At 39.0% G+C, this 24,600-nt stretch overlaps 1 protein-coding gene across 1 annotated transcript in view; it reads right to left on the bottom strand.

Moving 5' to 3' along the window:
- Positions 1 to 24,600, bottom strand: part of Kcnh8 (potassium voltage-gated channel subfamily H member 8) — a 365,508-nt gene that overhangs the window by 208,389 nt on the left and 132,519 nt on the right. Inside the window, exon 3 of the mRNA XM_028766666.1 lies at positions 9,063 to 9,194. Coding sequence (XP_028622499.1) covers positions 9,063 to 9,194 — 132 coding nt within the window. The remainder of the gene's footprint in view (positions 1 to 9,062; positions 9,195 to 24,600) is intronic.

The raw sequence follows: 24,600 nt of genomic DNA on the forward strand, positions 1-24,600 counted from the left end.
TACCATGACTGTTTATTATAAACTGATATTACTTGATAATTTTGAGGACTATTATAGGACTCTATTTGGAAATGTTAAATAGACAGTATTTGAATTTTATTTTTTTGTACCCAGACACATCCCTGAATAGAATTCTGAAAATTAAAATCCCAGTTTGGATTACTCAGCTGAGGAATGAGCAGGATCATCAAGAAAAAAAGAAGCAAATTACACATGGAGTCTTTAGTTGTAGCAGACAATGGGATTTTAGTTAAGAATATATCTACACTTAAAGTATTTAAAATCAGTAGTGATAAAGTATTTCAACAAGTCTATCAGAAGTAGTGGGATTGATTTGCAAAGAGTCAAAGAACACTGATATAAATGCAAACAGAATTAAAAGATAGTGACATACTAAATACAGTAAACATTGGAATCCAAGCTGAGTAACCCAATCTCATGATAATCAAAATGCACTGTAATTTGGGACCCTTGAATGACTTGGGGATGTGAAGAATTAGGAAAAAAGCCCTCCTTCAAGTTGTTAGATACTGTACAGTATTCAGTACCTAACTACATTACCTCAAAAGTTATTTCCACACAGAATTTTAGGCACAAGTCACCACACGCATGACATTAGGTCACATAAAAACTCTGATTTGTCAGCTTCATCTCACCTGCATCACTAGATTGGTTTTCTCACTATTATCATTTCTATTAAACTTAAGTATTTTCATTCTAATGACAAGTGATTATCTGAGAATGATAGTTACTCTAGAAAGACAACAGCATATACCAGCAAAACACATGTGTCAAGCAGATGATGGATAAAATTCTTATCGCCAAACAAGGAAAGAGCTGCTCTGCCTGCAAGGCCAGCCACAGCCACCTAGCAGTCTGACTAGAGTATGATAGGCACTTGTGGCTTCCACTGTGTCCGTTTGGCCTCTTCGTTGAGCAGGAGATGGATGACTGAAGAGAGATCACTGTCAGATCTTCCAGAAGCCTTAAGCATGTTCCAGGAATTGTTTATGTGTGACATTTTAGACACCATCTAATCTTTTCAACTGCAGCAAAAGCCCATGTGTAAGTAAGAACTTTGCAGGTAGAATGAGGACTTGGAAGTTGATCTGAGGTACGTGACACTCTCAGCAAACACAGACTTGAAATTTACCTTAGTGTATTAGTAAGTATTCCAGTGACATGAAGAGATGCTATGATCATGACAAGTCTTAGAAAAGAAAACATTTAACTGGCTTACAGGTTCAGAGGCTTAATCCATTGTCAGCACGGAGAGAAGAATGGTAGAATGCAGGCAGACACAGTATTGGAAAGGTAACTGAGAGTTCTATATCTGGATCTGAAGGCAGCAGGATGAGAGAGTGAGCACAGTAGGCCTAGCTTGAGAGCTTTACAGACCACCTGCAGTCAACAACACATTTACTCCAGCAAGGCTATATCTCCCAATAGTGACACTCCTTAAGAGCCTATGGGGACCATTTTTATTCAAACCACCACACTTAGGTATAATAGACTTTTAGATAAAATGATGAAACATCAGCAGAAACAATTTACTAAAACCTTAATTGAGTCTACCAATCTTTCAACACAAAGCTACAACCTGTATTCAGGAAGTCATCCTCCAGTGTTTTCCTCAATTTTCTTAAAATACACTGTAATATTTATAAATGAGTTGTCAAAATGTTTTTTTAGTTTCATGATCTATATATTGACGTTCTGTGGAAAACCTATTACAAGATGAAATACAGTTGAAGTCACGTTGAATTGAGTCCTTTGAACTTTTATGGAACCCAAGAATGTGAGAGACTATAAAGCTGAATCATCAAATCAAGATGTACAGGAACTCTAATGGGTGCTTGTACTTGTGTGCTCTGATGTGATGAGGACTCTGCCCTTTCTGTGCCAAGCTTTTTCATTGCTTCTTCATGCCCTACAGTACATTTTCTAGTAGTGACAATATCCCAGAGGATTTTCCTGAGAATATGACATTCTTAGGAATAAATCTCAAATTGTAATGTATGTATGTGTGTATGCACATATGCATATATGTATGAAGTATGCATGTACATGTTTAAGTATGTATATATACACACATATACATACATATATCTACATATATGTATGTGTATATATACATATGTATGTATAATGTTTGTTTTCATCTTGTTTGGAATGGGTAGGTTTTGCCAATTTTTCCTCTAAGAGTTCTACTAATGAATAATTGTTACATATGTGATAAACCTGGGTAAATCTAATACTAATTAAATAATTTCCAGTTGGGTGTGATATTAGCCATAATAATTTACACCTGTAATCTGAGCACTTGATAGGAGCATTTGGGAAATGAGGATTAATAATTTACAACTAGTCTGAGATAAATAATATGTGGTATCTTTGGCACTTTTGACATTTTATCAGGAGGACATCTGTTTACTAAAGACACATATGGCTGGTATTTTAGCAAATTCAGTTGCAAATAGTGTCAACATATTACATACACCTCTGCTCATAAAACAGCAGAATGAGCTGGATATGGTGGTACCCTTGTCCCAGCACTTGGAAGGCTGGGATAAGACAGTCTAGAATTTAAGGTTGGCATGAGTCATACATTAGGAACCTATCTCAAAAAATAAAACCAAGCAAAATAAAACAACAAAAATAAAACCAAAAAGGAGAACAAAACAACTAGTCTGAACAAACAGGTTTTATTTGATAAGTATTTTGTCCAAGATTATAAGACCAATAAGATCAGTACAACATGGATATGTATTTTGATTGGCTGGGTGGAGAATATATTTCTTTTCCTTTGGAGTTATGACTTGTGAAGCATGCAGTGGCTTTTACATCTCAGGCCAGGTCATGTTTCTCATCATGTTATCCTTTTATCTTAAAAGGCAAAACTTTGAAGTATGAGTTTTTTACAACTATGAACATGAACATGTTTGAAAGAAAGCTGGATTGGTAATTCTAAGTGAAATCAGTCTGAACAGAAGCATGCCACATGGCTATAGGTTTGAACACCTGAGATATGTATTTTCAAAATTAGGATCCAGGTTTTATAAAGCAGCAAGAATGTTATACTATTGTATGCCACTGAAAATCTCAGTTTTCTAAACTGGAGTTTGTTTGCAGATTTAATATTCATCTATCATTAATTCATCTATCAAACACTTAGTGAGCACATGCTATATGCCAGACACTCACTCTGTGAGTAAGCATGGAATTAGGATCCTGATGAGCATAAATTTTAATAGAGGAAGCAACTAAGAATGGAAAATAACTTTTGAAAGTTTTTTCAGATAGGCATAAAGGCTGGGAAAGCAAAGGCTAAAGTGATGTATTTGAGTGTGTGCAGCAGTTACTTCAGTTGGGATGGTCAGATGTCTCACTAGGGCTTATGTAAGGCACAGGGCTTCTAAGTCTTTTTATGCATGTGATTCTCGGACCTTACTGAAATTCATAGTTTAACATATGGGGCCTGAAAATCTCTATTTCTAACCAACACCCAGAAAAGCTAATATGCTAGGCCTCCAGACTACATTTGAATACTAAAGACTCTAAATAAAAGCTGGAAATTAGAAAAACAGCAACAACAACAAAGAATGATTCCAGGAAGTTTCTGTTGAGGTGATAATCCTATATAAAGGTTTAGAAAAGGAATTCAAGTCCAACCTTCAGCTCTACTTATTCCTGTTTTCTTTCCTTAGTTTCAAAGGAAGCCCATAGTAGAAAGTTATGAACATGGATCAGATGGCCATGGGCTTCTGTGCTTTCTCTGCTTCTTCACACACTGGGGCCATGGCTAGCACATATGCTTTCTCTGACGTTTATTTTCCATGTGTATGATGCGTTTCTCAGACTTCTATACATAAAATCATGAACACAGGGTAAATTCGAGCACTGATTGGTTGACTTAAGTTCTTTTTCAGATTCTTTCTCTTATGCTTCTTTATTAAGATATTTGTTAAAGATTAGACCAAAAACCAAAGAAGTTTGATTTTCTAGCATCTCTTGTAGCTAGAAATGACTGTGGGCATGGAGCAGGTCAATGGTATGGCAATAAAATACCTGGAGAAGTGAGACAGGAGCATTCTTTCCCATAAAAAAGGACAAAGTAACCCAGACACAAAAGAACACACATGTATGTACTCGCTGATAAGTGGATATTAGCCCAAAAGCTCATAATGCCCATGATACAACTCAGACCATACGGAGCTTAGGAGGAAGGAAGACTAGGGTGTGGATGCTTCAGTTCTGCATAGAGGGGAAAACAGGATGATCTAAGAAGTTGGAGGGAGGGGGGAACTAGGAGGGATAGAGGGAGGGAAGAGAAAAAGGATGGAAAAATTAGGTACTTGAGGGGACAGGAGAGAGGTACAGAAGTTCAGGAAATTGAATAAAAATATATTGCAATAGGGGTTGAGGAACTGGGGATAGCTACTGGAGGGTCCCAGATGCCAGGGAAGCAAGAGGCTCCCAGGACCCAACAGGGATGACTTTAGCCGAGGAGAGAGATAGAACCTGTACAGACCACCTCCAGTAGTTAGGGATGTCCCCCAGTCGAGGAGTGGGACCACCTGCTCATCTCATAGTTTTTAACCCAGGAATGTTTCATCCAAAGGAAAGACAGGGACAAAAAAATGAAGCAGAGATTGGAGGAAGGGCCATCCGGAGACTGTCCTAACCTGGGGATCCATCCTGTCTACAGACAAAAAACCTGGACACTGTTTTTGTTCCCAAGAGGCCCTTGCTGACAGGAACCAGATGTGGCTATTATCTGGGAGATTCTTCTAGCACCTGACCAATGCAGATGTGGATGCTCATAGCCAACCATCAGAATGAACTAGAGGACCATGGTGAGAGAGCTGGTAGAAGAACTGGAGGAGCAGAGGGGGATTGCAAGCCCATAGGAAGAACAATGACAGCTGGCTAAACTAGCCCACCAACCAAGGAGTATACAGGGAGGGATCCATGGCTCCAGATACATATGTAGCAGAGGATGGCCTTGTCTGACATCAATGGGAGAGGAGGTCCTTGGTCCTGTTGAGATTTTATCCCCCAGTTTAGGAGGATGATGGAGTGGTGGGGGGAGCACCCTTATTTAGGCAAAGAGGAAGGGGGAGAGGGCAAGTGGAATGGGGGATTGAGGAGGAGTGACTGGGAAGGAGGATATCATTTGAGATGTAAATGAATGGAATGATTAATTAAAAAATAATTAAAAGAAAGATAAAACCACAGAGGAGAAATGCTCAGTCCTTGTCTTCCACTCTTCTCACAGTCTCTAACACATAATGGCTTTCCACAGGTGTAAAAGACTTATTGAATGAATGAGTTCACAAGTAAAACCAGGATGCAGAGCACAGCAGAAGAGAAAGCCCACAAGTTTCCCAGAGCCACTGTTCCAGCTGGGGGTAGCGCAGCTTGGGCATTCTGAAACATGAGAAGAGTAAGTCCTTACCGCTTAAGCTTGTGGTGATGGGGCTTACACAATGCACAGCTAGCATTCACCAAGATCATCATTATTTATTCCTTCCAAATCCACTGAGTAACAGGTTCAGGTATAGGTGCAATGCCAGACTTCAGTCACTGTACTTGACTATGGCAACTTATTGCAAGTTCTTCAACTTATTTCCAAAGTTGAGCTATGAATGACACTGTATGTAAATCTCAGTTTGCATCACTACAGACAAAAAGGAAAGCATTCCTTTTTCCTCATTCATCCACCCAGAGATTCTCAAAACAAATTTGAAGCCCTCTCCACCCATGTTTTAGAAACTGTAATTTGGATTGCCTGATTTGGTGCTAGCATCATTGTATGGCAAATGTGTGACTCCATAAGAAGTAAGTGAAAATAATGTCAGTGGGCTTTGTGCCTGGAAAAAATGAAGCAGACATTATTAACCTCAACTGGTATGAATGGAAAACCAAATTAGGATGATGAATTAACTGCTGTGAAAAGAAATTTGTCAAGTTCAATCATGTATAAATGAGCTGGGAGGAAGGAAATTTTTGAAAACAGTGGCGTATAAGGAATAACACTCTAGGAAAATAAGCCATTCGGCCAGTACTGACTCAATGTCTATACTGTGTCAGACACCATGGGATGTGCAGAGACATGAAGCACAGTCAGCCTGCAGTAAGTTGGGAAAGCTGAGGTTGTTGGAACGTGGTCCAACAATGGAGTCACGAGAGGAGATTTCTGAGTGCTTGTAAGAAAACTCCAAGAAACTAAAACAAGAGACTTGTGGCATCAGTCTCTTCATGAACACTAAATTGTTCTTGGACTATGCTTTTGAGCTGCTCCCACGTACAGCAGATGGGAGTGAGTTTACTTTAGATTGTTCATTACAACTAGCTATGTTATGTTTGTATGCCTCTGTGGAAAAACATGTTTTTTCCACATACAACTTGTCCACCACATGTGACTTCCTCTTGTGACTCTACACTTTACTCATGTGATTCCTCTTAACCCTCAGAATATAAATCATCCGATGATTCAAGTGAAATTGGCTATTGCATGAGTCTTTAGCTCACTTCATTTATCAGCTCTGTTATCCTAGGTCCAACCTCCCTTAGAGAAACAGAGATAACCAGGTTGTACACATTAGTACAAAAAAGGAGAAGAGAGCAAGATAGTACAGGTGGTCCATGGAAGGTTGTTCACTATGAGCTAAGGTTGTTTGTTAAAACAAAATTAAAGAAAAGAAATAGAATTTCTTTGGGAAATAATGTTGATGGAGATATCACAGGTGGGAAAAATCAAGGACCAAACTAAGCAAATAGAAAGGAATAAAGTTTTCCTGAGAGTAATTAGGCAAGCTTGACTTAGCCAGAAGCCTCAAGACTTAAAAGGTGACATGGTACCAAGTAAATGTTTTGTTCTTGTTTATGTTCTTATTTTTGCTTGTTGAGGGGGAATGCTTTATTAGCTGATGCTTAAATAATTGAACTTAAAATCAGCTTCACACGAGCCAACATCACATGATGCAGCACTATGGTTGTGTCTCCTTGGTTTTAATGTAATGGTTTCAAACATGAGGGAGTTAGTCAAGTTAGTACAAACATACATGTGTGAGAAATGTCTAATATTTACCTCATCACTCTCTGGATGCAGTATTACAGAATCAGAGCAGCAATCTCTTCTTTATACACTCTGATGAGCACATCTCTGCCTTCATGTTTCTTAACTTCCCTACAAACTCTCTTCAGTGCCTCATCATGGTCTCAGGCCCCTTCACAAGCCCCTCCTCCTGAATCCACATAGAGAGCAATACTCCTTTCTCTCTGCTCCTCCTGTTTGTTGCTGGAAGCTGCTGGATTTGAGCTGAGATGTGGTTGATGACATCCCAGATGCTCGCTTTTCATGTGGACAGACACTAATTACTGTACATTTATGGAATTATTCAATTCACTATTAATTTCATACTGTTATGTTAAATGTTGAATATAATGTTTAAAATCAAATGCATTTTATTACATTTATTTAATTATATCCAAATTCATTAAAAAAATAAAGGTTCAGCATTTGCTGAATTCACAAGTGTTTCTTTATCAACTCTAAAAAAACAATGTTAACTTCCCTCCCATTTTTGAGAATCCTGCGATCAGAAAGCCTTTGTCAACAACACAAGCTACTTACATTAAGCTAGAATCATGTTTTTATTTTCTTTTCAGGTAATATAACTGGGAGGAAAGAATTGAGACCACCAAGAGTCTAGGTTGTCAAATTCATGAATATACAGACTCAAATTTTATATTAAACACATTTTATAAACAAGAAATAGAGTAAACAGAATTTCCTGTTACATTCTCCTGATACATAGTTATAGACATGGACAAAGACATGAGAGTTTTAAACTTTGTTTTATGAATGAAAGGTTTCTGCTGATCTTTGCACCAGGCCTTCCCCTGCCTCCACTCCCCATCACACACTTAGACATAAGTGTGTACTGGATCACAAGTTGTAAACTCTCACAGGTACCCACAGTGCTGTAGTTGATGGCTTGTCTACACTGCATTCCATACCTAGTATCACTTTCTAAGTATGATTTCCTACATTCCAAATAAAACCCCAGTGATGGAGCAATTAATGATTCAAGTGCTTGTTCAAGTAGAAGTAACACTCTTTGTAGTTTTTAAATGAAGTCACCAAATAAACTTCTGTGGGGAACTAACTAATCAATACTTAATTTATATCACTTAGATGACCTGCCATGTTGCAGTTAAGCTTGAGTGGGCCACACCTTATGAAGAGATATTTTTAGCGCTATCCAAAACCAAACCCAATATCCTTCCCTTGTATGGTTATTCCATGAGATACTATATAAGAAACATTCATACACTCCTAAAAATTAGGGTTGAAATATCAAGCAGATGATTCTAATACACAGCTTACTACACAATAATCTACACAGAGCGGTGTCTTTTCCTTTAGTTACTAGACCACATTTCTGCTTATAACAATATTAGGATTTTCTCACTGTCGACTTTTGTTAGAGAACGTGAAATATAAGCACTTTCTTAATAAGAAATGAAAGGGCAGAAGGTTAATAATAGAAGCTTTTAGAGGCTTTTAAAGGTGTTTGTCAAGATCATTTGTGACTATGGATGAACTTAGCATATGGTATAGTACATGCTATGTGGTACAGGATGCATGGCTGTCAGTAGCATTTCGTCTAACAAGCACACTGCACCTTTACCTACTATACACCAAATGACATTGACACTTCTTTGTATTTAATCACATCACTTTAAAGCCATTCATCCAGCCAGTGTCTCTATTTCCTGAAGAAGTGAAGAGGGTTGAGACATATCGTGATGTTATATTTTGTCCTCATGTGAGTCACGGAGGTATTTGGACTTTTTGTTCTTGTCAAGTGAGAGGTCACTACAAAGATTAGATTGTAAATGCACATTTCCATGGTTTTCATATATACACCAAATATTGACTACGAGCCATCAATAGTCATCAGTTGCTGGTATCCAAAAGGCAATTCTTATTCCAAATTTTTGAGTGATTTCAGTGTGCCTTGCCAGATCTGTTTTATGAAAACCATACGTACCTTCTTTCTTATCTTCTGAAGTAATCTTCACTTTTGTGTCTGTTATATCTTTGAATGAGGCCAGGAAAAGGACTACGTCTCCTTTCTCATTCTTTATAGGAACGATATCCAATAGGCACCAAAACGGAGCCCCTGAAAAGGTGATAAAAATACAAGTCAGCATCTTGATTAAGCTCTCCAAGTCCAATTTGGAACCAAAGTACAGTCCTTCCCATTTCCATCTATCTTCCAGTCTGTCATCTTCAGAAAGTCAGCTTTCAGAGCCTGACTATCAAGCCTGTACACCTACGTCTTGGTTTGCACATTAGATGCTTTCCTGAGCATAAAGGAGATTTAGGATAGACACATCTTCCTGTGCCCAGGCCCTTCTGCTTCTGTCATTGAAGCCACACATTTAATTTTCATGTCAAAGCATACTTCTTGGTGAGAGGTTGCCCTGTAGTCCCCTAGAGCATGGTGGCTCTTGAATACTGAATTTTGTTTGGTGTGAGTTTACTAGAGGCTTACTTAGTCTATTTAAAACCAATTATTGCCCATTAGGAAGGTTAACATAAAAAAGATGGAATCCACCAACTTGGAGAGATGATGCCAAGGCTCTTACACTCTCATCCGTGACTGGATAGTTTTAAGTTAATAACACTAATAATGGCTACTATAGCAACTCTTTGGTGTTAAAGACATTTACATATAAAACAACATCAAACACCACTGTAAGTGGCTTATACAGTGTGTGCAATTTTCTAAAATGATGCTAAATCAAAGTAGAGAGATATACATGAGTAGAGTGAATATAGCTTCACTTATAATAAGTAAAAAGATCAAAAAACTAATTGATGGGCTTATTTGAATATTTAGTCATTAGAGAGTGGCAATATGAGAGAAAAACTGAGGTTGTCTGTGTCACTGGGGTGGACTTTGAGGTTTCAAAAGCTCACACTTGGCCTAGTGTTGTACTCTCTGCTTATGAATCAGGATATAGGGCTCAGCTATTGGTCCATCACCTGCGTGCAGGCAGCCATACTCCTCTCCATGAAAATAATGGATAATTTTTGAAACTATAATCAACGTCCCAGTCAAATGCTTTCTCTTACAATAGTTGCCTTGGTTATTGTGTCTCTTCACAACAATAAAAAAGTGACTAAGACAATAGGTTAAAGGTTAAATTAGTGACTTTCCTTAATGAGAGAGTAACTAAAGAACATAAAATAGAGGGGAGTCTTTCACTCTGATTAAGTTTTATGATATCTATACTATTTGTTTTTTACATGTGCTATATGTAATATATCTTTAAAAAGCAATGCTGTGGTTTGCTGTGAAATGTCCCCAAAGGTTCATGTGTTTGAACACTTAGTGTCCAGCTTGTGATGGCTTTTAGACAGGCTATGGAACTTGTAGAGGGTAGAACCTTGCTGGAAAAAGAGACACTCAACATAGACGTTGGGGCTTTGACTCCATTTCCTGTCTCCCCCAACTTCCTATTTATACCCTACCCTCCACCTCCTTTCCTTCTCCCCTCCCCCTCTGCTGTCTTTTCCTTTCACTGCTCCAGTCCTATCAGTGTGAAGATGAAATGTGATCTCTTTGACTCCTGGTACTTGGCTAGCCCTACCCTCCTGTAAGACAAGATAAGCTCTTGTCCCACAAAGCTGTTTTTGTTGTTGTTGTTGTTGTTGTTTGGGGATTTTTTTTGTTTTTGTTTTGTTTGTTTGTTTTTGGGTTTTTGCCCCCCCTCGTTATTCTAATATAACAACAGAAAATCAAGTAATATAGACAATAATTGAGAGTAAAAAGAAGTTAATAACACTAATATGGCTACTATAGCAATGCCACTTGGGAGTAAAAAGAACCTATAATCAAGATGCACAATTGAGGCCATTATACTCGATGAATTTTGCATAATGTTTAGAGACTCAAACATTTTTGTTGACTTTAACATAGACATTTAATTTTTTTTCCTATACTACATTAAGCAAACTAGAATACCACCATGTCAAGGTGAGAGTCTTTTTTTATCAGTGTGGTAGCTACAAAGAAACACAAAAACCATCAGATTATAGAGTCAGATCCTAGAGAAAGTAATAGTGTCTGGGGCTTGAGAGAGGTACTTAAGATAGCTTCCTGCTCTTGCAGTGTGCAGGAGTTTGGTTCCCAGAACCTATGTTAGGTGGCTCATTACCAACTAGCACTCCAATTCCAAGCTATCTGACTCTCTTTCCTGGCTTACATGGGTACCCCACACATGTGCACATGCATGCATACACATAAATAAAAAGTAGTCTTTTTTGAAAGAAAGTGATAGTGAAATGTGGAGAGGAAATGAATCAGCTGGCTCACATTTCAATGCATCTTTCTGCCAATTACTATGTAAAAATGTCACACATCATGACAGAGCCTATAAATTATCCTAGAAGTCTCATTTATGTAGGCAGTTACTCAGACACCATTACTACCTCCACAGAAGCATTGTACATGTGCAACTATGGGCTAAGAAAAGAACCAAATTTCAAAATGAGTTGAAAGCCAAGACAATAGCTGGCAACTGTCTCTAGTGAGCTCTCCATGCACAGCCATCATTTTGTATCATGCTCTAAGGGACTATGGAGTCTACTTTGACATTTTTCTTTTAAATTACAACACATGATCTTTGACATCTTTTAAATCCAGTAGGAAACTTTGTGTGCCTTCAAAGTTAGAGAATAAAGTATATTCCAATTGTTTCCTGCAGGACACAAAGGGTATCAAAGCTACCAAGCAACAATCTTGACACTTAGACGACCCTCTTCTCCTTTCTTTTTGTGCTTGTATATATTTCTCTACAATGTTCTCTGCAATATCTCCATGGCAGTGTCTTCAATCTCCTATAGCTCCTGTAACTTGAGTCTATTCCAGGGCGTGGATTTTCCTCCTCTACTTAAACAGAAAATGCACAGTGGGCAACTTCTTTACAGCAAGAGTGACCCAGGCCCAGACTCATAAATGCTCTAGGCCAATGCTGGGAGTGACTAAGTCAGTCAGCTTTTAATTCAAAGATGCAAGTGATTCTTAAGAAGAGTGTTAGAAAGCAGAAACCTTGTGTCAATTTTAACTCTGGCTGCATATAGTAACGGTAATTACCATGTAGGTCGGAAGTGCCAAAATAAACAAGACTCTGCCAGGATTTTAGTTAATAATACCTTTAATTTCCAGGGATAAGTACAATTGACGGAGAAAAGTAGAGTTTATACCTTCTATGGTAAAATATATTTTAGAATTGAATAAATAGTTACCTTGGGACACAAATGCATAAAAGGGAATTCAGCTTGTTACAAGAGAACTCATTGTGTGTTTTCTGTAAACCCCTTCATGGTATGAATACGGAATATCCTTTGGAAGCTCCTGTGCTTAATATTTGGTCCCTGGATGGTGGTGTTATTTTGTGAGGTTCTGGAAACTTTAGAAGGTGATCATAGTTAGAGGAAGTGGATCCAGAACCAGGCCCCTTTCATGTAGTCACAGTACCCCACAGCCCCCCATAGAGAGGTTTCTGGTTATCAATCACATAGAGGCAAAACCTCAAGCCCTGCCACAAGTAGATGAGGTATCCCCGACCTCTCAGACCAAGCTAATAGAAAGCACCTACTGTCAGACCCTAACCCACCCTCAAACTGCATATAAAGATCCTATCCAGAAGGAATAAAGGTGTGTGAGAATTATTTCAGCATCTGAGAGCTTCTGTCATAAGAGCTGTAACATCACTGCCAGGGAAGAGACTTGTTCCCCACATCCCTCACTGGCTAGTCACCCTCCTATCAGCTCAGCCCAGCTCAACTCAGTGCAGAGCAACCAATACAGCTTCTTGGAGTGGCAAATGCACAGCAGTGGAGGCGGTGGGGGCAATTCCCCCTCTCTGCTTGAGTTCTCTACCCTATGCCTGAACCCTTGCTCTTGGCCTGGCCAGAGATCTCTATGGAAAGCCTCCAGTGCACCGGCCCACATATGGACAAAGAAGCCAGAAATATACAATGGGGAAAAAAGAGAATTTTCAGCAACTAGTGCTGGTCTAAGTGGATGCTGGCATGCAGAACAAATAGATCCATATTTATTACCTTGTATAAAACTCAAGTCCAACAGGATCAAAGGCATCAGCATAAAACCAGATATACTGACCCTGGTAGAAGACAAAGTGGGGAATAGTCTCGAACTCCTTGGCATGAGACAACTTCCTAAACAGAGCACCAACTCTTCAGGCATTAAAATCGACAATTAATAAATGGGACCTCATGAAACTGAGAAGCTTTTGTTAAGCAAAGGACACTGTCAATAGAACAAAACAGCACCCTACAGAATGGAAAAAGATCTTCATCAACTCCACATTTGACAGAGGGTTGATATCCAAAATACATAAAAACTCCTTGTCCTTTTGCTGGAGTCCTTTGCCTTACAGTCCTTTGAGCTTTTCAGTGAAAGAACTGGGAGAGTTGAAATCAGTGGTGGGGGTTATCTTCGGACAAGCTAGAAGTCTAGGGTAATAGAAATTCCCAGGATTCTATGAGGATGGCCCTAGCTGAGCCTCCTAACAATAGGGAATATGGAACATGAAAGGGGCACCTTCTGTAGCCAGGCAAGTCTTCCAATGAGGGGATGGGAATACCAACCCAGCCACAAAACCTTCCATCGACAATTTTTCCTGCCTGTGTGATGTGTAGGGACAAAGAGTGAGCATAAAGTGAGGGAATGGCCAAACAATGACTAGTTGATTCCTATGTCATGAGAAAGCATTTACCCCTGACACTGTTGATATTATTCTGCTATACTTGCAGACAGGAGAGACTTCACCCAGCAGTGGATGAAAACAGATGCAGAGACCCACAGTCAAATATTAGGCAGAGCTCAGGAAATCTTGTAGAAGAGGGAAAGGAAGGATTGAAAGAGCAAGAGAGTTCAAGAACACCACAAGAAAACCTACAAAATCAACTAACCTGAGCACATAGGGGTTCACAAAGGCTGAACTACAAAAGATAATGCATGGGACAGACCTAGTCTCCCTACACATATGTAACAGATGCACAGCTTGGTCTTCATGAGGGACCTCTAACAGCAGGAGTAGAAGCTGTCTCTGACTCTGTTGCCTGCCTTTGGATTCCTTACCCCTAACTGGACTGCCTTGTCTAGCCTCAATAGAAAATGCACCCAGTCCCACTAAAAGTTGATATGCTAAGTTGATATGGCATATCAGATCATATATGGATACAGGTTAATATCTTTGGGAGGTCACCCCTTCTCTGAGGGGAAAGAGAGGGCATAGAGGAAGAGGAGAAGAAAGGGAGGAAATAAGAGGAGAGGAGTGAGAGGAAGTTCCTATAAAGATGTAAAATAAATATATAAATTAATGAAAATTAGATATTGAAAAAACACAAAATATATAAAAACTCAAGAAACTAGGCATTAACAAATAATTCAATTTAAAATTGGAGTATAGATCAAAACAAGGAATTCTCAACAGTTAAATCTTGGATGGTCAAGAAACACTTAAAGAAATGTTTAACATTCTTAGCCATTAAGGAAATGCAAATCAAAACAACATTGAGATTCGATCTTACTTATACCTGTTAGAATGTCTAAGATATAAAACACAAGCAACAGCTTCTGTTGTTGAGGATGTAGAGCAGCAAAACACTCCTCCATCAGTGACAGAAAGGACAACTTGGACAGTCACTTTGGAAATCACTACCACTTTCTCAGAAAATTGGGACTTGATCTACCTCAAGATTCGGATATACTACTCCTGGGTATATACTCAAAGGATGATCTACCCTAACATAAGAATATTTGTTCAACTATAGTTATAGCAGCTTTATTCATAATAACCAAGAACTGGGAACAGCCTAGATGTTCCTCAACTCAAGAATGGATTTTTTAAAATGCAATACATTTACACAATAAAGTATTACTCAGTTGCTTTGAAAAATGACATTATGAAATTTGCTGGCAAACGGATAGAACTAGAAAAAAAAACTCATTCTGAATGAGGTAACCCAGACCCAGAAAGACAAACATGGTATGTACTCATTTATAAGTGAATATTAACTGTAAATTAAAAGATAATACTGCTAGAATCCACAGACCCAGAGAAGCTAAGTAATAAGGAGACCTTAAAGAGAGGCAAAAATATATACCTGGGAAGGGGAATAGATTACCCAAGAGGATTTGGGGCATATAGGGATGGGAATAGGTGGGATCAGGTTGGGGTGGTAGAGGAAGAGAAACAATTAGAACTGGGGAACCTTTTGGGAGTGAGTAAAAACCTAATGTGATGCAAACTCCATGGAATTTGTGAGGTTGTCATTAGCGAAGTCCCCTAGTAATGGGAGGCTCAGAGCCTGAACCGGATATCCTCTGTAACCAGGCAAGGCCTCAAGAAGGGAGATTGGGACATCAACTCAGCCATAAATCCTCCAAACTACAGTTCATCACGCCTACACGATGTGCTGGGTTCAGAGCCTTGCATAATCATCATCAGAGAGAACAGAGAGACATCATCCAGCAACTGATGGGAACAGATGCAGTGTCCCACCAAATACTATGCAGAGCTCCCAAAATTCTCCAAAAGAGGAAAAGGATAGATTGGCAGAGCCCGAGGGATCAAGGAAACCACAAGAACACAGTCCACAGAATCAACTGATGGGGACTCAAGTAGTCTCAGAGAGATCAGGGAGTCTGTATGGGCCTGAACTGTTGGTCCTCTGCATATATCTTATAGTTGTGTAGCTCTTGAGGGATTGCTAACAGTGTGATTAGGGCCTGTCTCTGACTCTTGCCTGCTTTAGGGACCCTTTTTTTTTCTACTGGGTTACCTCATTCACCTTTAATGTGAGGCTATGTGCCTGGTCTGATTGTACCTTGTTATGTCATATTTGGTTGATGTCCCTGGGTGTCTGCTCTTTTTAGAAGGGAGATAAAGTAAGGTGATGGGGGGAGTAAGGAGGTAGGGGAGAGAGTCCGTGGGAGGGGAAGTGCAACTGCAGTCAGGATTGATATATGATAGAAAAATAAATACGAATTCGGAAAAAGAACTTCTGAATGCTTTAGAGGTTAAAGCAAGAGATGACAAAGGTTTAAAACTAGATCACCAAGAGAATTGGACCCCATCTCTGGGCAGGTCACTTCTTACAATGCTATTCAAAATTTCACAAGTTCAAACACATGTGTCTTGTCAAACTTTGAGAAAAGTTTTGTTTTTATTCACGATATTCGGAAAGGGAAAAGGGGAAGGGGAAGATGAAGGAAGGAAGGAAGGAAGGAAGGAAGGAAGGAAGGAAGGAAGGAAGGAAGGAAAGAAGACCTAGTGATATTGACTTGAAGCAAATGTGCTAAGAGTTTATTTTATGTTGTTTCTTTATTTGTTTTTGTTTAACTTCAAATTTCCTTTCTCCTTAAACAAGTAACTATGGCAACAACAAGAGGTCTATTCCTTTTTAAGGAGTATGTGTAACCATCTCTTATCAATTCTGATGATTAGGAGCAAGAAGAGTTGAGGAACACGAAATCTAAAACAACCCCACCCCCATGCTTCTTAAATCAAGGATTCCAGCATCCTTGTTGAACAGAACATTTTCCAAATCATGGATCAGCACAGCTACCGCCTGCTTAAAACCAAGGAGGAACGTGGATAATTCAGTATTAAGTATACTTGAACATCCATTCAGCATGAATCACAAGGAAAGCTGAATTTACAATACATCAAAATGTCTTTAGAATTATTTACTAAGCTTGTATCACAACCTTGGTACTCAGCCACATGCATTACATAAGTCTTGGCTTAACTTCTCACAGGTCAGTTCTATCCAAATCTTACCACAACAGTGGAGGTTGAGATGTATGCTATTCCTTAGAGTCATAGAACCAGTAAGTACCAAAAAAATAAGAATTTGCACACAAGACTCCCCAAGTTTGCTTTATTTTGGTCTTCTGATAATGATTCTTCTTTATAAATAACACTTTAAGGAACAGATTTCACTTGCATCTCATTTACTTTTCTTTACAATAAAACAGATGCTTTTAAAAATGTTTCACTGTAAAAGGAAAAGGAAAGTCTTCGTACTATCAACAAATTTCACGTTCAGCCTCAGACAAAGTATTTGCTTTCTTGTGCAAAATTTTTGCTGATATAGTTTAGGGTTAGAATTATCCTTCATTAAGGTGCACACAGTTTTAAAGCCTGAATTTGTGTAGTTGAGGAGATAGTAGGATCAGAAAAACCAATACTGGTGTAGCTTCAAGGCAAGGCACACATCTATGAATCAGATACTGGGTTTGCTGGTTCAGAGTGTAGCTACCTAAGAAGAAAAGGTACACAGGCCATCATTGGAACATCCATCTTTTTTTTAAAAAAAAAAAAAAAAAAACCCTTGGCCTGACACCACCTGTGGTTCTACTTCTCTCACTCTGGGGAAGCTTCAGAAACGTTGATCTGCTTCCCAGGGTCATTGCCCATCAGATATACTGCAGCACTCCACTGTACATAAGATATATAGCTGCACTCCCTGAACTCCTAAGACTCAGTGACAGGGAAGGAAGCTCCAGCCCACACTGGAGCTACAGGCCTGTCTCACTGGTGATGCCCTGGATAAAGGCTCAGATGTTACTGATTGCCATTAGTGAACAGAAAATGCTTTACATGTTTGATTCTACAACTAAGAACAAGCCAGTGAAATCAACTCGCTCCCTTGACACTTGACTTTAAGGAAACGATTTAAGATTTCATCAAACTTGTAGGTCCTCTGAGTGAGAATTTGGCTTAAACAAGTATTGGAGGATTAATTTGACCCTCTTTAATTTTACAAAGCTTTGGATGGAGGAATCTATAGTTTTATCATAACTAATAATTGTTGGTGCCAAATAAACAGCCATAACGCCTGCAAAAAATGGAGCATGAAAAAGAGACCAGCATAGATGAGCCTCTTAGGGTTTCTATTGTTCTATTGTTGTGAGGAAACACGATGACCATGGCAACTCTTACAAAGAATAATGTTTAATTGGAGCTGGCTTACATTTTCAGAGGTTTAGTCCATTATCATCATGGTGAGAAGCATGGTAGCATGTAGGTAGACATGGTGCTGGGGAAGGAACTGAGAGTTCTACATATTGATCCTCAGATAGCATAATGAGACTGTCATATTTGGGCTAGCTTGAGTGTATGAGACCTCAAAGCCCACCTTCACAGTCACACCCTTTCTTCAAAAATGGCACACAAACTCCAACAATGCTACACCAACTCCAAGGCCACACCTCCTAATAGTGCCACGCCCATTGGGGAAGCATTCAAATATATCAGTCTATGGCTATTTCTATTTAAACTACCACAAACAATTATGTATTTTTTAGAGGGTCCTAATGCTACGGCATAAAGAATAGGGCAAGATGACAAGATAAGACACATGGATATATATATAAGAATGTGCAATAATATTTTCTTTGTATGTGTATATATGTGTGTGGAGTGTCTGTATGTGTGTATGGTATGTATAGTGTTTGTGTATGTGTGGTACATTCATATGAGTACTTGGGTGTAGAAGCCCAAGTAGGATATTAGATGTCTTTCTGTATCACTCTACCTTATTGACTTGAAAGGCAGTCTTTCACTGGAACAGCTAATTGTTTACATCTAGGCAGTCTGACCAGCAAGCTCTCAGCATTCATCAGTCTCCAGTCATCAGTGCTGCTTACAAGAACGTTCAGCTGTGCCCAGTTCTTGTTAGGGGGAAGGATTGGAGATTCAATCTTAGGTCCTCAGATTGCAAAACAAATACTTATACCATGAAGATATCCTGCCAGCCTCTGTCAATAACTCTCAAGAAAGTATTCACAAATGAGTGACTTAATATTGCTTTTGTATATAAACCACTGGTATGCTATACCAGGTCCTCTCAGAAACAGGTCTTGTGAAGACTAGATGTGTTTTTAAAGTCAAGTGAGAAAGAAGCAAGGAGGTAAAAGTGGATAATAGTATCATTGGTTACAAGGCAATTCTAAGATATTGAGCAGATCCATCAAGAGCTATATTCTGATGCACAAACCTACACTAGCACCTCCATTTCACTCACCGACATTAGTGGGAAGCTTGCTTTCTGGGCCAACAGAATGATGTGTTTTTGAGCATAGTAGTTGGAACTGTCAGACAACTACTGTCCCAATCAGCAAGAGAGTTAGATTCTCATGGCTGCCAGTTAGTATGGTCGACATCTCTAATTTTTGTCAGAATCTCCTCCACGTCCTACCTTCTTCCATGGTACCTCAAAATGTCATTACAAACCCATCGTCCTCCATACATGCAGCCTTTATAGTGACATTCAACATGGAAATCTGGTGAAACTACAAGTATTTGTGTAAAGCATCTGTGTTGGATAACTCTTCCTCCTCCCAAAGACCAGCAGGAGAAATTTTATATTCCTTCAACTATGAAGGCTACCTGAAGCTTCATGCTGTTTCTACTGCTTACTTATCCTACCACCTGGCCCTCTTTTACCTTTTTATTACTTTCTTCATCTCTATAGGTTATGTCATATGATTCAATAAATTAGTATTCTGTATGAAATAATCAGAGTCAATTTATATTACTTATAAAAAACTCTAGCTAAAAGAGATACAGTTAGACTAGAGAAGTCAGATGAAGATATGCCACATGTATTCATGCTTGGGGGGGGGGTCTCTGTTTAATTGCTAAGTATTCTCAGGCATCATTTTTACAACTGGCACATCTGCATGCTGAGTCAAACAGCTACAGGAAGTAAACTGCATTTTTAGTTACTAAAAGTGTCCACCGAGCACAACTCTGGCTCAGTATCAGTAGTTTTGAAAGTTGGTGGTAGTGTAAGCTGAGTATTGGGTCTTATCAGCTCCATCTTTTACACAGGTGAAATATTTTATGACTGTGTTTTCTACTTCTTAGGGAAAAAATATAGGTCACACAAACACCCCAGAGAACACTGAACTCATGAATACTTAATCTGTGGTGAAATACGAAAAGTCATCTGAGTTGGAGTTAGAAGTGACCTTAGAGATAAGGAAATGGAACTCAGAGGGCTTTAGTAAGGTGGTCATTCTCAAAATGTTAGTCCCTATAAAAGCTGAGACTGTAAATCCTGACCTTCAAGGTCATGGATACTTTATTAACACACAGTGAGTTTCTTTGTACACTAAAAGAAAAAAAAAAGGAATAATTACCAAAGGAATGAGCAATCTACTTCTGATACCTTAAAAGGAAAATTAGTATTTCATCCATTATATATAAAATATATTATAAAATAAGCTAGGATATATAGAAACCTAACATTTCATTCATATCAGTACTTTCAAGCTTGAGAAACACAGTAGAAAAAAAGTCAGACATTAAGTACTATGTAGAAAATGCAAATGTCTGATGAAAATTGGAAATAAGGAAGTAAACATTGAATTGAAGTGGATAAGAATCACTTATTGACTCTCTACAATATAAATATGTAATTACTGTTTTAGGTGGCATTTAGCATGCTCCAAGAATATGCTGACAACAACCATACTGAACATTTGCTCCACTGTACAAACTCAACTCCTGGTGAATACTAGGGAATGCCTTGCCAGAATACCCTGAGTCACAACTTGGCATGCAGCAAAGGCAGAATAGTCATGTGTCTTCCCAACTTCTGGCCTCTCTTGAAATGCAGAACACACTTCTCTAGAACTGAAGGCCTAACCCAATGTCTAGAAAAGCTTTGTTCTATCATAGCATTCTGATGACCTTTCCATCAGATTCATTATCTGACACTGAGCATACAGTTTTGTAAGTAACAAATTTATGGATAATATTTTCTTTCTGATTCCAGTGTTTCTTCCCTCAGGAAAAAATTCAATATATAATTGACGAAAGAAAATAAAGAGTTGTACAGAGCAGAGAAGGCTCTATTGGTTTGTTCAACTTTAGAAATGTGGTTATTTACCCATAGAGGTCAGCAGATATATTCTATAATGTTTCAGACAATTAAAAATTCATTCACGCAGTTTATCTGGATTCTCTTTCAGTGACTCGACACAGCCATTGAAGACGAGAATTAGCTACAGACAATATGGAAGCCATGAAAATGGTTGTTTTCCAGCAAATCTTTACAAAAATAAGCAGTGGTCCAGATACTATCCATGATTTGCCAACTCATGATATAGACACCATCAATAAGCTCCACAGAATATGGGCTACTTTTTTTGACTTTGGAAGGTTTTGAATAGATCCAACTGCCAAACTATTTAAGGAACACAAGAAATCACTATTATTTTTGACTAGAATAATAGACCTTCAGGAAGGATCATTTTATCAATTGAATTTCCTCAATAATGATGGGTGATTTCATTTCTCATTTAGTAAAAAACATTCTTAACCACCTCACATAAGAAAGAACAAGTCTGTCTACCAGTCACATAGGGGAATCCCTGGCTCGGCTTTCAGGCAAATCTATGAACAGAAAAAAAAAAATGATGCTCTGAGTCTTTATAAACTGCACTGTGTAAAGCAAAATGAATCTCATTCCCAAGTCTAAGCATGAAATACTTATAATACTTATAAGTATTATTATTTAAGTATAATACTTAAATACTTATAGGTTATAATTAAAGGCTACATAGGGCTAAGCCAAAGCAACTAGCTCAGAAGTATGAAAATTTCTCTAGCCAGAGTCTAATCTAGGTTTACAGAATGAGATATAAGTTCCCATCTGTAGAGCAGTTCTTAGCTCATGGAACAAGCTGAGCTAGGAGGGGAAAAGATTGTATCAGCTAGAGGTGGGGTAACTGTAACTGCCTGCAGAAGACTTGCATAGATCAAACCAATCATCTTTGAGCATCTCTGAGGTAGAGACTCATGAGGCTCCACCATGAAGTGATAGTTATTGGCAGTTGATGGCTGCTGGGGAAAGAAAAGTACGTTTTCCTCAGGGATACAACACCTGGCAGTTTGAGGTTACTCCAATGATGTCCCCTACCCCTATGTAGCACTAATTGGATTCAGTGTCCAATAAGGAAACAAAGAAACAATAACAAAGCCAAAGGCTTCGAAGATGGAAACAGGTTATAGGGACCCTCCTTAAAAAATGTGGGAGTAGGTGTGATCTAAATACATTGTAGCTATTTCTTTGACAATTGTGTCAATATTTTCTATGTTATCTTCTGCGCCTGAGATTCTCTCTTTTATCTCTTGTATTCTGTTGGTGATGCTTGCATCTATGACTCCTGATTTATTTTCCCTAGGTTTTCTATCTCCAGGGTAGTCTCCCTTTGTGATTTCTGTATTGTTTCTACTTCCATTTTTATGTCCTGGATGGATTTGTTCAATTCCTTCATCTGTTTGGTTGTGTTCTCTTGTAATTCTTTAAAGGATTTTTGTGTTTCCTCTTTAAGGGCTTCTACTTGTTTACCTGTGTTCTCCTCAAATTCTTTGAGAGTGTTATTTATGTCCTCTTAAAGTCCTCTATCATCATCATTAGAAGTGGTTTTAAATCTGAATCTTGCTTTCCTGGTGATATGGGGAATTCAGGACGTTCTAGTGTGGGAGAACTTGGTTCTAATGATGCCAAGTACCCTGGGTTGCTGATGCTTATGTTATTGTGCTTGCCTTTTGCCATCTGGATCACCTTAGTGCTACCTGCCCTGTCTGTTACTGGAGCCTATCTTTCCTATTATCTTGGTTGTTTCAGGACTGTGTAGGGTGGGCGTTACTACTGGGGTTAGAGCTGGGACCCAAGATCTGCTCAGTGCTTGGGCCCAAGATCTGATCATTACTTGGGCCCAGAACCAGTGGTCTGGGCCAAGAGTGAATTCCTGGGTCCTAGTGGGTCCCAGTTACTCCCTGTTTGAGGCGGATGTTGCTTTCTCCTTACCTAAGATGCTGCCCAGGTTAGAGCTCCTGGGAGGCCTACTTCCTCTGGGTTTTGTGAGATTGGGTGCAGAGATGCCACCTGGGATCTGCTCAGTGCTCGGGCCCAGACCGGAAGGAACCAGTGGTCCGGACCTGGAGTGAATTCCTGGGTCCTACTGAGTCCCAGTTACTCCCTGTTTGGGGGGTGGGGGAGAGTTACTGTCTCCTTACCTAAAATACTGCCTGGGTTAGAGCTCCTAGGAGGCCCGCTTCCTCTGAGTTTTGTGAGATTGGGTGTAGAGTTGCCACCCTGGATCTGCTCAGTGCTCGGGCCCAGACCAGAAGGCGAGATTTCTCAACAATACATTTTAAAGATTGAGAAACCACCTTCTGATAACCATTAACATCATTTCATTTCATTCTCCTATGCTTCTCACAGTTTGTAAAAACAAACAGTAGTTGAAAACAATATCTCAAAGAAAACTTAGTCACCACCAAAGGGAAATTCTGGGAAAGTGAAGGTTTTAAACTGTTGTGCTTATCACAGCAGAGATCTACTGTCCAGCCCCAACTGAGTTGGATGGCTGGTAGTGAAAGCTATCTCAAGTTGTAATACATTCCTTTGCTCACAAGGACACTTTTTTTTCATAATGATGTTTCTTATATCCTATCTATGCCCCTGTAAGCATGATTCATAACACACACACACACACACACACACACACACACACACACACACATTCCCAAGAGAAACCCAAAAGCCTTGCTGTACTCAAATTTCCCTCTTATTCACAAACACAAGTGGACACACCTACCAGCATGAAATTAGGAGGTTTATGACTCAAGTGTACACCTCAGAGACTGTTTTGATTCATTTTTCTTCCTCATCCCAACCAGAAAAGATTAGCAAGTTAATTAGCTTTCAACTTAATTAGCTGCACCTTCAAAATAGGTCTTCTAGCCATTCTTCAATAGTCACTCTTCAGTTTCCCTGGCCTTGTCCTAGAACAGCCATGGCTTCCTCACCTTCCATGGGCACCATAGTTTCCTCATGAGCTGAGAAAGCTCCTCACACTTCTGTCCCATACTCTTAACTGACAATGCCTCTGGAAAACAGAGCCAACCATCTTGGTTACTTTCCACATGCAGAAAGATGTTGCTTTATCAGCTCATCACAGAATCCAAAACCTTACTCTATACCTGGCATAGAGTTTGGAAAAGTGTTCTTTAAATAGAATAAAAGAAAATATTCTAGTAATGGAACCAGATGTATAAAAAAAGAAAGATGGTGTTACAGTTCAAACAAAACTTGAAAGGAAAGCCACTCCTGAAACTGAGATGGGCTTGCTCAGAGCCGTGATAGTTTCATTAGCTCAGTATTAGAATGTTAGGAGGAGGTAGTGAGTAGGATCCATCACAGGGAGAACATCAGTGACCATTAAAAGCATAAGGCATATTAAAATTAGAACATAAAAATATGGATAAAGTAATTAAGCTGAAGGATAAAGTAGATTTAATTGGGAATGATTCATGTATTTGTTGATTGTTTTATTACCATGGCTAAATATCTGACAAGCAGCAACTTAAGGGAGAAAGAGTTTATTTTGGCTCAAAGATTGAGGGAATCATGTAAGGGACAACATGTCAGGAGGAATGTGAGTTAGATGGTCATGTGACATC

This window comes from Grammomys surdaster, unplaced genomic scaffold, assembly GCF_004785775.1.
Source record: "Grammomys surdaster isolate TR1022 unplaced genomic scaffold, NIH_TR_1.0 169, whole genome shotgun sequence".
NCBI classification, from domain to species: domain Eukaryota; kingdom Metazoa; phylum Chordata; class Mammalia; order Rodentia; family Muridae; genus Grammomys; species Grammomys surdaster.